General features: G+C 34.1%; 1 protein-coding gene across 1 annotated transcript in view; it reads right to left on the bottom strand.

The window, feature by feature from the left end:
• Nucleotides 1-16,019, bottom strand: part of LOC114187830 (uncharacterized) — a 34,179-nt gene extending 18,160 nt beyond the window's left edge. The window contains exon 1 of the mRNA XM_028076207.2: nt 15,922-16,019. Coding sequence (XP_027932008.2) covers nt 15,922-16,019 — 98 coding nt within the window. The remainder of the gene's footprint in view (nt 1-15,921) is intronic.

The following is a 16,019-nucleotide window of genomic DNA, read 5'->3' as shown; positions in this document are numbered from 1 at the left end:
CTTCTAGGAAGGAGAGCTCACAGAAAAACAATGGTTGAAACACAATAGCTTAGCAACAAAATGATCAACCCTTTTACAAGACAAGGAGCACCCTTTAAATAGGAGTTCATAGGGGTCCTTTAGCAAATACAAAAACATGGAATGGACTAACAAGCAAACCCTACAAAACCTAGAACATGTGAAGTCTCGGCCAAGTGAAGGATCATGATTGGTGGATGCATTCCCATGAGGATTCTAGGCCAAAAGAGGAAGGAGACCAAGTAGCCTTCAAAGGAATAAACCAAAAAGGCAAAAGGAGAAAAGGTACATGTCTACTTTTGCTTTTGCTTTATGCTTTTTGCTTTCCTCTCTCTTGCACATCATCCAAGTGCTTCAATCATCATGTGCCACCTAGCTTTGCTCTACTTCTTCTTAATTACCTACAAAAACAAGACAAACAAGGATTATCATGTTGGTTTAAGTTAATCAAATCTTGGTCAAAAGGTCAACTTGGGTCAAAGTCAACAAGTCAACCAAAATAAGTCAACTCTAAACCAACTTAGGGAATTCAAACTAAAGAAATGCAAAACAAAGATAAAGATGATGGAATATAAGACTCTCCTCTAGACATGCTTCTAGTGATCCTTCTTAAGGGAGCTTCTAAGGAGTTGGTGGTGGTGGTCACACCTTCATTAGTAGAAGAGGGAACAAGCAACAAAAATTGGACCTTATGGTTTTCTCTATCTTTTTCCAGAAAAAAAAGGACTTTGATAATTCATAAATATTTATGATAAAAGATAATTTAGGAAAGATAATTTGGGAAAGTATATCTTTAGATATTTTATTTGATATTTTTAAATAATTATCTTATTTAATTATATCAAAAGATAATAACTACCAAACCTCTTTAAATATGGCGATATCTTTTTAAATCTTTTTAGATCTCCATAACAACAAATATATCTTGAAGATATTGAATTATTTATAAGATAATTTGAAGAGATTGCAAAGGGCTAATTTGGAAATTTAATGCAAATATTAGTTGGTGATAATTTATCATATATCTTTAAGTAATTAATTAATTTATTTAATTATATCAGATATTGATATTATCAACCAACTATATTTGTCAAATAGTCTATATCTCTCCAAATATTTTTAAATATTCATAATCACTACAAAGATAAATAATATTTATCGTTATCTTTATTTTAAAAGATATTTGAGAGATTTTAGCAACAAAAAACCCCAGTCCAAGTCCTATATAAAGAGACCTAAGGGGAAGTAGAGGAAAACAGAGCTCAACACTTCGAAATTTAGGAACCCTTAGGGGGGCCTAATTTATTTCTCTCTCCTTTCTTCTTATATTTTTATTTTATTTTGTATTTCATGGAGTGCTAAACTTCTTAGGTTGATTCCATTGTAATTTCATTATGGATTCTGAGGTTAGAATCAAATAATTTCTTTGTTCTTTTTATTATTGTTGAAGTTTTAATTCATCTATGTTTTTTATCTTTGAATCACGTGAAAAGTAATGGTTTTTACATCATAGCTAATTGGTGAGATGTTTTAATCTATATACATATCAATCATATGAGTTCAAAGGTTTTTAATTTTAATTGAGAATTTACTTTGATTAAATTTAGAAACTTTCATGTGATTGAATGAGTTTTTACCAATGATCGAGAATGTACTTTGATTAGAGGTGAAAACTTTAACTAGAATTAATCAAGAATGTACATTGGTTAATTAGCTTTTTTCTTAATTTTAGAGGTAAAAGAATGGACATGATTAAGGATAGTAATATTTAATTGAGAATGTACTTTGGTTAAATTTACTATGATTAATCTACAAAGTTCTTGCTTTTGATTGAGAATTTACTTTGGTTAATAGTGAGAACGCCAACAAATTAGTTGAGAATTTACATTGATTAATTTGTAAATCTACAACAATAATTAATTGAGCAATAATCTTTAGATAACTGATGATGAATCTATTTGAAAAAGTAGTGAAATCAATCTATTTTTCTTTATCATTGTTTTTTTTATCTTTTTATCTTTTCAAAATTTTATTTCTTTATTCCTTATTTTATTTTATTAACCATTGTATATAGTTTTCATAACTAATTTTTTAAAAATCAATTCCGTGTTCGTTGGGAGACGACTTAGGGTTACTTTATCCTTTCTATTTTCTTAACTACTATCTTAGCAATACTGAAGTTGTTATAGTTTAGTAGTATTAATTTGATCACTTCACGGCATCGTTATGACCGTGATCCACTTCTATTCCCTTGGATGAAATCTTGTGGTCTAAAACAATACTTTCACGAACCATAAAATGACATTTCTCCCAATTCAACACAAAGTTCATGTCAATGAATCTCTTTAAGACAATGTCCATGTTCGTCAAACACAAATCAAAGGATGTTCGCAAAACCGAAAAGTCGTCCATAAACACTTTAATACACTTATGTACCAAATCATAAAAAATTGATAACATGCCTCGTTGGAAGGTAGTAGGTGCATTACAAAGACCAAAGGGCATCCTTCGATATGCAAACATGCCGAAGGGGCAAGTAAAGGCGATATTCTCTTAATCCTCAAGATTAACTACTATTTGATTGTAACCTAAATAACCATCCAAGAAACAATAGTAGGGTTGCCCTGCTTACCGTTCCAACATCTGATCCATGAAGGAAAGCGGATAGTGATCCTTCCAAGTGGCTTTATTAGGCTTCCTATAATCAATACACATCTGTCATCCCGTGATTGTCCTAGTTGGTAGTAACTCATTCTTCTTAATCTGAACAATAGTCATTCCTCCCTTCTTAGGCACTACATGTATAGGACTTACCCAAGCACTATTAGATATAGGATATATTATCCCTGCTTCCAACAATTTTAGCACCTCTTTTCTCACCACTACTTTCATAGTTGGATTTTATCTCCTCTATGATTATGTTATGGGCTTAAATTATAAATTTGCCAACCTATAGCGCCTTGATTTGCTGTGAGAACCTCAACAAGCTTTTTCTCTTGAACTTTTGATAGAGAATTTCTCATAATGATTGGCTTCTTTGAATCATCCTCCAAAAACACATACGTGATATGACCAGGCAACAATTTCAATTCCATTTTGCCTTGATCATCTAACTTTCCTTTTTCCAACTTCTCCACTTGAACCTTAGTGGAGGAGGTTACTTCTTTCAACTTGTCTAAATGATGTGTAGCCTCTTCAACTTTAGATTCCTCATTTAAAGTCAAATCATCACAAGCATCTATCAATACTCTCGCAAAAGGAGACTTCACAAATATTTGGCTCTTTGTAGTGTCAATTATGTCATCTAAAACTTCCACATGAAAGATGTAACATCCCGTCAGGATATTACGGATTTTAATAAAATAAGGAAAGAATAAATAACACATCGCATTTAATAATACCTCATTTCCCCAAACGCGGGAAATTTAAATTTTATTAAATAAATAAAAAGTACTCAAATCCACAATTCTCAAAACTAGAATGTTATAAAACAAACACCCGTATGGGTTTACAACTCATTTCCAAACCACTAAAAATTAAAATAAAAGATTCCCGAGCTATCCCCTCTTCGTGGCTAAGCTCCACCAGAACCACCTGCATCAACATCATATGCTCACGTGTACCGCGTACACAATCATCGTCAATCACAAGCAGATAGGGTGAGCTTAACAAATAAAGCATATAAAATAGCATACACATATATAACACACACACACACACACACACACACACACACATATATATATATATATATATAGACAACACATTCATCCGAAATGAATTCCAACCCATCTAATTCATTCCACCTGGCCACAACCAGGTTATTCGTGTCCTACCTCTTCTAGTGATTACTTCAAGGTGACTTGCTGTCATACCTATCGGCCACAACTAATAGAGCACATGCAAGAAACCATGTTACGGAGCATACACCGTAACGCGAGGTGGAGTTCCCAAATACGAATATAGTTCGTAACGTCCCAAGACTACCAAACTCGTCAGCTAATTATTGAGGAGGACAATCCATCTGGACCTATCCGTACTGGCTACAACCAGCACACTCACACCGACAACACTAGCCAACCCGAGCTACAACTCAAGGGTTCCTCGTGTTCATTCGCCATCCCGAGCCACAACTCAAGAAATGCTATTCCGAGCCACAACTCAAGGAATACCACGTGCTTTAACCCCTATCCCGAGCCACAACTCAAGGGATACGTTTCGAGCCACAACTAAAGGAACACCAGCAATCCCACCTTTGAAGCATCACCAAAAGCCTTGTAGATCATGCCTACAGAATCAACAACCTAGAGCTGTAGCAGCAAAATCGCCTGGCGGGGGACACGTGCCGTCAGGCGTTGCTAGCTTCCAGACTGCCTGGCAGGGGACGCGTACCGCCAAGCACCAAGCGCCCTATTGCTCGTTGTTTCACCGTCACCGCTTGGCGCATCATCCATTGTCGCCAGGTGCCACACCCTCTAATGCTCACTAGAACTACAACTATCGCTTAGCGGTCTAAACCCACTGTTAGGCGTTGTATCAGTACCTACATAGTTCTGGTATCTAAGTATTTCTGCACATATTTAATTCTTCACTCGAAGCATCAATCCTCAGTTTGCCTTTCATCAATCCAGTTGAATCGCTCTCCCAGTGGCTAACTTACTATCCAGTTTCCTACTTCTATCTAAGGCCAACTATCCAGGTGCATAAAATTGGTTTTCTTAAGAAAACCTCATTCATCACTCCATAACACAATGTGCCCACAATACTTATTACTTACTGTCACAATTGCCTCAATGCTAGATTCACTCTCGTAATTATTCAAAATCCTGATTCTCAATGCACCACATATTAGCCTGGCTAAGTCTTAAATCTCTAATATCAAACAGTTTACTTAGCAATCATTTTCATCCCATTTAAAAATACATTCTTTGTTCCCTCGAACTATTTTCCCACCTGGTTATACCCTTCATTACTTTAGTCATCTAATTTCCAATATATCATGGTTAGGCTTTCGTATTAGTTACACTAGATACTCTCACTTACACACATCTTCTCATCCATCCCTCATTCTCAAGACTATACACTACCAACCCCGATCAATTTCCCAATATCCACTACACATCAAAACATCCAAAATAGAACTACACCTCACAGCCACGCAGAGGTGCTATCCCTCCGTTGGCGCCTGGCGGCAAGCCTCGTGCCGCCAGGCGATGCATGCCTTTCTAGGCAGTTCCCAGGATTTCATCACCCTGCGCGAACTCTACAAAAATTTCAAAATTCCCAGTTCATCAATTTTCCCACTCAATTCCCCTCTATTATATATTTAAGATTAATAATTCTATGTTAAACCTAAAATACACAAAATTTCCTTGTTTTGACTTACATAATTCATACCAATATGAAAAACCCCAATTCTCGAACCCAAAAGTCATATTCTCAAATTGTTCGTTCAATTAATTCCCAAACGAAATGGCTCCAGGTTTATATGATACCCAAACATTCATGAATCCTTAGAACATGATTTCTCCCCGATCAGAATCCTTCCAGAACACGAAAAACATAAAAATCGAGTCAATTCAACTCGCGTCGTCGGGAAGGTGTTCATCACCGCCAGGCAGCTCATCCAAAAACTCAAAATTTTGGTATAGCGTCATGCGTCGCCTGGTGGTCGAGAATGTGCCGCCAGGTATGAATTTTGGTATAACGTCATGCGTCGCCTGGTAGAAATTTTCCAGAATTACGAAAAATGCAATCAGAGCAAGAACATGCATACAATTCATACCATCATTCATACGATTCATACTCAAACATAAAAATAGCGTGTAAAACTCCCCTAACCTGGACCCTTTTACTTAAAAGTGGATTACTTGAGAGCTTCCAATGATCACCAATGACCACCCTTTTGGCTTTCTCTCAATTCAGTCCCAAAACCTTACTCAACCTCACCAATCTCTATAAGTCGTGCTCTCTTTTCTGAGTAAAATTCCAGCCTTGCCAAACCTTCTCTCTTACCTCAAAATGGCCTTTTAAATGGGTCTTAATGTGGGTTTAATTATCAAAAACGAAAATTAGTTTTAATGTTAATGATAATTGTCATTCAAGGCCGTTATAGAGTTGCTTTTCAGCCCGCCTTAACGTGGCTGCTAGGGTTTCTACCCCTTCTCTTCTTTGCCAAAATCAAGTTTAGGAAAAAGAAAGCTTAATTTAGGTTTCACCAAGGTTTGAACCCATAACCACCTAATCACAAAGCAAGTGCACAACCAATTCAACCAATCATGTTTCATGCAAACTAACATGATCACATATATAATCAAAACAAAATAAATAAATAAATAACACATAAATGACATACATAAGCTATAAAATTCATGTCTTACCGCACACCTATATTTGTAAATCCCTATGGTAAAAATGAAGCCTTATGTCTCTATAACATCTCGACCAAATTTAAGCTCAATCCAATGGTTAATAAAATTGAAATAAAATTTTTACTTAAATAACTCAAAATAGGACGTAAGTGACGCCAGTTCAAACTACAAAAATTATTTCTCAAACCACAAACCTCTAAATCGCAATCCAAACGCTCAAAGTTAAGTACTATGTCTTATGCACTTTGCATAAAAATTTCATCTCGATTCAACAGTTAACGAAGCGAGAATAAAATATTTACCTAGGCAACTCAGACTAGACACCATGTGGAGACCTAACTTTTACACTAAAGTGCGGGAATTACTGCTCCTTCCATACACTTCCAATTCAAAATCACACTGGTCACAGTGAAGAACTATGTCTTAAGAATGCACTATAAAATTTTCAGCCTAATCCAACAATTATAAGGGTTTGATCACAATGTTACTTAGACAACTCAAAATTAGGAAGTAGTTAGCACCCAAAAAAAATCATCATTTACAATGTACAAAGCCCTTTATCAATTTACTTATGAAATCATAAAATTATTTCATATTGTATATTTAAGCAAGAAAGGTAGATATATGTAAAATAGAGGGTGTTACAGGAATAACACAAGAATGATCCAGACATACTGTTCTGATCACTGATCAGTAGAGACTCATATTGATGATTAAAAAGACGCATGCAAGTGGAAGAAAGCTCACATGCAACAGAAAACAAAAATAGACCAAGATAAAGGGCTAAAACTTAACTTATGTGAATAGAGAAATTGATCAGTTCAAATTCAAGAGCTCATCGGGAAGATCAATCCTACGGTCTTTATTCTTCAATTAGACAAGCAATGAGGAAGAACTCATAACCTCAATTCTAAAGCTTGAATTATCCTATACACTTGACAACAATTTTTATCTACTATAATGAACTCATCTTCCATATGCTCTCTACTACCTCTTGTAGGTTTTACCAAAATCTAAAGATAGCCTTAGGTCTCAATCTAAAACATGTTAGTTATCACTTCACACCACCTTATTCACTCCCTGAAGTATTACTCAATTGACTTGATCACACATGAATTTTGGCCTACTGTCAATAAGGGAACACTCTTGGTCACCCTATTCACAACCACCCTCATAACATCATGCTTCCTTTACTAGCTTTGGCTAGTGAGTAGTCCATAACAATGTTATCCCACTTCCAAACTATAACTTTCAACTATTGCAATGACAAAACTCATTTTGGCATTCCATCTTCATTTTCTAATCTACTAACCTTTAACCATCCCTCAATAACATCTTGGTTTAACTTGAAATCACTAGCTTTATCAGTACCTAACATCTCTATAATATTTCTCAACCTAATATTTTTCGATTTGCCCCTTTCCCAAACATTTTGAAACACTCACTAGCTATAATCAGTTGACTACACGAGTGAAGTCTCACTCCCCAAGCTTCAATCCCTGAACTTCTTCACCAACGCTAACACCTTCCTCATCAAAACAACGACTTGAACCACTTTTCTATTTAAGCATCTACTGGTACTTTCTCACTTCAAGGTTGACACCACAATTTGAAACCAAAGCTCAATTCATCTCATTCGTGTCCTGTCCAACTTCCCCTGTGAAACTCCACACTACTAGCTCTTGATGATCATTGAACACCGTTAACTAATCCTCATAAAGACAACAACTTTGTTATGCCACTCTAATCAACATACATTCCTACATCAGGTGTGTTGAGTCACAGTAGACCTCAAAGGCTTTCGTGTGCCAAAAATGATTAGCATTGAAGTATTGATCAATCTCTTTTTCAACATCCATAAAACTCCCTTCACACTTCTTTGCCTACTTCAAAACGATGATCCTTTCATCTCAGTTATTACAAGGAAACAACCACACTTGATAAACTTACCACAAAACCTCTATAACAACAATAAATCACTTGAAATTCCTCATTTCAAAGACACTCTTAGAACTTCCCTTCCTTCATCATGTTCCCACTAATCATAACTATCCATCCCAAGAGATCCAACTCCTTTAAACAAAACCTATGCTTGAATATCTTGACATATAACTACGTCTCCTTCCAGATTCGTTAAATTGTATTTGGTCACGGTGACACACTGAGACTAAACCATTGCTTTTCTAATAGCTCCTCCATTTTCTTCTTCTACTCCACACTCTCATTAAAAACCATCCACTAAGGAACTATTGACATTGGTTTTGCTTCAGACATTAATTCAATAGTGAACCTCACCGCTCCTAGGTGGTATTCCTAGTATATGCTTCAAAACACATCTAAAAACTCTTCCACAATTATGATCCCTCACACCTATTCTTCACTTGCCTTTGCCATACAACCCTTATCCACATAAGACTTTGCCCCCACATAAGACTTTGCCCCCCACTTTTCAACTTGATCCACCTCGATCCGCAACAATTGACTCACATTTTGAAAAAAAGGAAAAACACTTCTTTGGTACCACAATATTCCAGAATGAGATCGGAAGACAACCAATTCGCCCTTGAGATTGTGTCCTAACCTTGCAAAGGAAACAAATCAAATTGACTTTGAATTTGGATCCTTTTACCACCATCAAGCATAATGAAAGCTTGACCCCTTCTAAGGATAGTGGCCTAATACATATGCCTAGGAAAACCCACATGGGAGTTACCTAATCTCTTCCATTATTTTAGCTTTCATTATGTTTGAATTTTCCTAGGTTGACTTATTGACCTTTGACTAGGGTTGACTTGTTGACTAGAGTTTACTTAACCTAACTTGACATACTAAATCCTTGTTGATTTGTTTTGTAGGTTTGCTTATGGTAATTAGGAGAGGATGAACATCAATTGAAGTAGATTAAGGCATGTGTACATGGAAAGCATAAAGCATAAAACAAGTATGATGTGGAAGAGAGAGGAAAGCATAAAGCAAAAAGCAAAAAGCACATGTACCATGTGGTCCTCCATGGGCTTGGACGAAATTCACATATGGAGACCACCTTGTCTACCACATGTACCATATGGTTTCACCTAGTTTTTAGAAACTAGGGTTTTCTAATTATTTAGATACTCTTTTACACTTTTTTTCCTAGAGAGCCCTAGAACTCTCTATATAAAGGGTGCTCATAATCTTGTAGAAGGGTTGAACATTTCGAAGTAAAACACTTATATTGTCTCAAAAAAATCGTGAGCTGTCCTCCAAGGAGTAGAGTCTTTACCTTGCCTTATCTTGTATAGCAAGTGGTAGCCTACATCACTCATCTCCAGGGTTGGTTAGCCTTATGGCCCCCCTATGAGTGGCATGCTCCATCTTCAACCATAACCATCTTCATTGCTTCCATTTTCTATTTGTTTTCCCTTTGTTTCAAATTGACACTTTCAATTCCTTTGCTATCTTATATTGTTTTCTTGTATAATTGGTTTCTTTCCTTCTCTTTGATCCTTTTGAAATGCAACTTCACATCTAGATAGTTTGCCACCTTAATGTTCAGTGGGAATCTTTACTAGGTTTTCTTAAACAACTCATCGCCATATTCAAAAATCTAAAATAAACCAACTTAATCCTTCATCAAGGCATGCCACACACTAAAGTAGTCTTCCATCAATCAAAGTTGTCACAAAAACCACCATCTCAAGCTCCAACTGCCTTGTAGGCAATCCGACTTGTTTACCTATGCATGTGACACAAAGGAGTGTGTTGCCCCAGCTAAACCAAAATGCTTAACACAACTGCAATTTATGTAACATACATGTTGAATGTGACCATTTGTACTAACGACTTCAATATTAGATATTGCAAACACCCTTCCAATTACTCAAGACCTTTCCTTTCCTTTCTCCCTTGACTATATTATGGCATTACTTGATGCCCTTCCCTACAAGAATAATATTATTGATGTGCTTCTCCCTTTATCACTTGAAACCCTTCACCTCAACCCATGTCAAACCTTCTTCCTGTGTGAACCACTTTATTTGGAACGTCCCTTCGAATTTCTACTTTGATGTTGTTATTGTTGAGAAGATCCAACTACCTCTTGCTGATGTTGAGTTGGGTATAAAACCCCTAATATACTTCACTCTCATCAAAAAATTATTTTCCCTTTTCTTAGAAAACACCCTTATGCTTGAATGATCCTTAAAGCTCTACCTCATAGCCTCCCATTAGAGATTTTCCTTCCTTATACACTTCATGGTCTCTACCTGTTTTATCTTTAACCTCAAATCTTCCACCTTCAGGACTCAAACATGATCGGGATGTAAAACCAAGTTGATTTCTCAAACCTTACTACACAAGTGTGCACTGATATCTCCCTTTATTCTAACCTCCTGACTCAACTCCTCTTGCAAAACTTGTGGCATCCAGTCCGAAGAAATTATTCTTGAAGCTCCGTTAGTCCAAAACATTGCTTCTAAACTCCAACATCATTTCTCAACCTACTAAACCCAAACTTAGTATTAGTCTTACACCGATATACAACCTATTACAACTTCACATCTTCAAGGCAAGAGATTGTCTCAGAGCCTTACCTAACTCTTATAAAGGTAAGCAAGTCAAGTTGACCTTAAATCTTCATTCTTCTACCACTATAGATACTGAACACAAACCACGGAGGTGTAAATGTAACAAGAATTGGTATAGAAGAAGAAACTCAAACTATAACTTTAACAAACCCAACTATTTCTTACCTATATTCTTAATATCTACTGGCTCAAAGCCTACTTTTTACCAACAACTTACTTTTTATGACTTTTCTTTCCCCAAACTTTCATAATTAAAAAAAGGAAATCTTTGATATAGTCATGAGTGTGCACCCTTATCACTCTATCAAGACATTTTTTATTCTTAATACTTTAAGTTTGATAACCAACTACAATCTAAACTTAAACTCTTAAACTTTGCTAGACATGGCAAACCCACAACCCTCAAGTCATCCTAAGGATGAACTGATCTGACACAAAAAATGTAACATCCCCTTGAGTAGCATAAAATTATTAAATAAGACAATATAAGATCGATAAAACAAAATCAGATAGCCAAAATATATAGAATTAATAAAATTATCCCAAAATAATAACCATAATAATATAATATATACAAAGAAACTTAAAAGAGCACGAGTCTTTCAAAATCTAACTCCTATACAAGGAAACCACTACAAGCTATGAGACTACTATGCAGTATAACCACCTCCCTCCCGAGACACATCACCACCAAACTCTTCTTGTTGCTCACACTATTAAGTGATCATTACAAAAGAGTGAACAAAACACAAGAAACACAAAACACATAACAAGGTAAGCTAGTGTACAAAAGAGTTATCCCTAAACAATTACAACATATCAAATATAAACTAAGCATGGATAAAATATAATGAATATTCATATGCACACAAGCAGTTGACACTAAATTTAATTATTCAGATACATGCCTTTTGTTGTTTGAATTCACTAGAGGCATCCACTTGTAGTAGTCTCTATGCTCTATAGAGCTATAGACAAAAGAGTTATCACCTTGTCACTCACAAGGTTAATCCTCTTCGCATTTAGGACCTAACAAGTCTAGTGACTAAGATCTCCTACAACTCTCCCCATATAATCCATTCTTCAAAATTCTCAATATATAAGCCCATCACCCCAAACATAATATTCCATTGTTCCTCAACCATTCATCATTCACAACACAAACAACGTACATCCTTAACATTTCACATCACACAAGTACTCTAGATATACATATACATATACATATACATATACATATATATATATATATATATATGTTTTAATGAATTACACATTAATCTGCACATCCTCCACAAGTATTGAAAGATAAAAGAAAGAAAACTTGAAAAAATAGGTACAAAATATTTGGGATTTTAGAAATAAAATCGCAGCATGTGCAAAACTCCAAAATTTTGGTATACATATATTTATTTCTAAAATCCCAAATAGTTTGTACCTATGTTTTCAAGTTCTCTTTCTTTTATCTTTAAATACTTGTGTAAGGATGTGCAGATTAATGTGTAATTCATTAAAAAGCATTTATATACATATATATATATATATATATATATATATATATGTATATATACACACACACACATATATATATATATATATGTATATAAATGCTTTTTAATGAATTACACATTAATTTGCACATCCTCACATAAGTATTTAAAGATAAAAGAAAGAAAACTTGAAAACATGGTACAAACTATTTTGGGATTTTAGAAATAAAATTGCAGCATGTGCAGAACTCCAAAATTTTGGTTTTTACATTCAAATGGAAGATAATTGAATCAAGAACCCAATACAAAAAGAATCAACCTAATTGGATAACTGTATAAAATTTTATACACAGAACAAGCAATAAAGGTCAAAGTTGTCAACAATCTAATCTATGGGAACCTTACAAGAAAAATTGTTTTCTCTAAAGCCTTCTAATTCAAGATTTGGCATGTTAGAGTGGCGCTAAGCACTAAAAATACTATTTAGCTCTTTGTGACGAGAATGCTCTCTGACTTTGGAATTTTTAATTGTTTCTCAACGGTACAAAGTCATTGCTTAACACTCTATCATTGGTTTTAGTGAAATCGGATTTTCAATTCTTGCACAATTGCTCAATTTTGCACCCTCTAATTGTTTCCTTCTCAAATCAATTTTAAAACCTCTTCTTAATTGTACCAATTTGGCCAATTATCTAAGTAGAAACCTCTAATCTCATCAATACCCCTAAAACACAACCCAAACATCTACAACAAAAAATTTCCAATAGCAAATCATAACCCCAACATTACATGCAACAACATAATCAATAGTCCTCAAGTGTTGATTTAGTCCTCTAATTTGTTGCTTTGGTTCATTTTGGTCCACTTATTATTTTTTGGTTCAATTTAGACCTCAAATGTTTTTAAAATGTTCAATTTAGTCCCCTTATTATTTGTGAGTATTTAGGTGGGGTGTAAAAAATTAAATAATCTGAGTATTTAGGTAGAGTGACTTGATGTATAAATTATAAAAAAAAATTCTAACATGTATATATAAGTCGTAATTAAGTTTAATTACTAATTTGGTCTCAAATTGGAGAGGACAAATGATAACATTGTCGTTGATGCGATCAAATTGATACTACTAAACTATAGAAACGTTAGTATTGCTAATACAGTAACCAACAAAATAGAAAGAGTAAAGTCAACCCTAAGTCGTCTACCAACAAACATGGTTGATTCTTAACAAATTAGAATTTATAAAAACTATACAAAAGAGTTAGTCAAATAAAATAATAAAAATATAAGAGAATTAACATTAACAAAGAAAGAAATAGAATTGAAAAGATAAAAAGAGATAAAAATAATAATAAAGAAAACAGGTCGATTCCACTACTTTTTCAAAATAGAATTCATCATTGGTTTCTAAAAATTATTGTTATTGATTTCTTGTCTAAGATTTCAAAATAATCAATATAACTTCTCAATTAATTTGTTTGTGTCCTCACGTTTAACCACAGTAATTTCTCAATCAAAAGTAAGAACTTTATAGTTAAATCATAGTAAATTTAACTAAAAGAACTTCTCAATTAAATATTACTATGTCTAGTCATGTTTATTCTTTTACCTCTTGTATCTAGTAAACAACTAATTAATCAAAATAACTTCTTGATTAATTCTAATTAGAGTTTTCAACTTTAATCAAAGTAACCTCTCAATTATTAGCAAAAACTCATTCAATCAAATGAAAGTTTCTAAAGTTAACCAAATTAACTTCTCAATTAAAATTTAAAAACCCTTGGACTCATATGATTGTTATGGTATGCAGATTTAACATTGTGCTAACTTGCTATAATCTAAAAAATCATTACTTTTACTAGATTAAGAACCAAAAGACCTAGATGAAAATAAATCACAACAAGAATCAAAAGAACAAACAAATTTATTTATCTAACCTTAGAATCCAATTAAGAAATTACAGCGGAACTAACCTTTAAAGCTTAGCCCTCCCTAGAATGGAAAATAAAAAATAAAAAATAAAACAAAAGGTGGAGAGAGAGAGAGAATGAAATTAAGCCCCTCTAAGGGTTCTTAAACTCCGAAGTTCCGAGTTTTTCTTTTTTATTTCCCCTTGGTCTCTTTATATAGGACTTGGACTAGGTTTTTCTATCACTAAAATCTCTCAAATATCTTTAAAATAATCATAAATATCATTTTTTTTTAGTTTTATGAATATCTAAAAATATTTGGAGATATAGTCAATTTTAAAACTATTTGACAAATATAGTTGGTTGATAATATCAATATCTGATAAATTAATTATTTAAAGATATTTGATATTTTATGACATAATTAAATAAGATAATTATTTAAAAATATCAAATAAAATATCTAAAGATATATTTTTCCAAATTAACTTTTATCATAAAGATAGAGAAAACGACAAGGGCCAATTTTTGTTATCTGTTTCCTCTTCTTGGCTTAGCCAAACTTCTTCACTTTTTGAAGCTTTTCACGCCTTCTTCATGCAATGTTTGCTTGGAGGTGCCATGAAGCTTTAATCAATTTATTTCCACACTTTCAAGAGCTCAACTTAGCTGTAGTTGCACTAACACACTCAAAATATCCAAAGAACATTTATGCAACTAAAAAGCTATTTTAACATGTTTTTGTATCACATGCTCAATAAACTCAATTATAAGAAATCTCAATTAAATGAATATTTTAAGAACAAAAATTCAATTAAATCCCCAAAATTAAACATTAAATGAGGGCAAAAATATGAATTCATCAACAAAATTGGATCATTTAAAAAAAGGACTAAATTGAATGAAAAATAATAAGGGGACAAAATTGAACATTTTTAAAAAATTGAAGGACTAAATTGATCCAAAAAATAATAAGAGAACCAAAATGAACTAAAGTAACAAATTAGAGGACTAAATCACTAATTAAGCCTAACTTTAAAATCCACATCACAAATTTAACATAAGCAACCAATTGACAAAAACAAGAAGAAAACCAACATACAATTTTGTGTGAACTTTAGCTTCCCTTACTTGTTAAAACTGTTCAACAAGCTATAAGACACCGAAAACATATTTAGCTCCACCAAATGCTCTATTTATACCTAGGAACAACAAAGGAACGACCAGAAGATACTGTTATGATCATTGATTAGCAGAGACTCATACTGATGATTAAAAGATGCATGCCACTAAAAAAAGACAAAGACCAAGAAAAATGACTGAAACTAAACTCAAGCTAATAAAGAAACTGATAAGTTCAAATTGAAGAGCTCGTTGCGAGGATCCATCCTATAGTATTTTGTTCCTGCAGAGAACAAATAAGATGAGTCAAGCACAAGCGTCACCTTACCACGTAGTTCGTTATCTCCTCAGTTGGGTAGAGGGAATGGGTGTTTGTTGAGTGGTGGTGAAGGTGTGAGGAGTGAGGTTGTATTCTCTTTCCTCCTCCGTGGGCTGGAAGGCCGGAGACCTTGCAGCTTCAGAGGTTTCCTTGGCTTTCCCCTTCAGGTTGGGATCAGCTTTGATCTTTCGCCTCAGGCGAGAGTTCTCTTGTCGTAGCGCCTCCAT

The sequence above is a fragment of the Vigna unguiculata genome, chromosome 6, assembly GCF_037176805.1.
Source record: "Vigna unguiculata cultivar grain cowpea cultivar isolate G323 ecotype 2 chromosome 6, ASM3717680v1, whole genome shotgun sequence".
Classification (NCBI taxonomy): Eukaryota; Viridiplantae; Streptophyta; class Magnoliopsida; order Fabales; family Fabaceae; genus Vigna; species Vigna unguiculata.
Note: the sequence above shows the minus strand (reverse complement) of the source record. Positions and strands in the feature narration are given on the sequence as shown.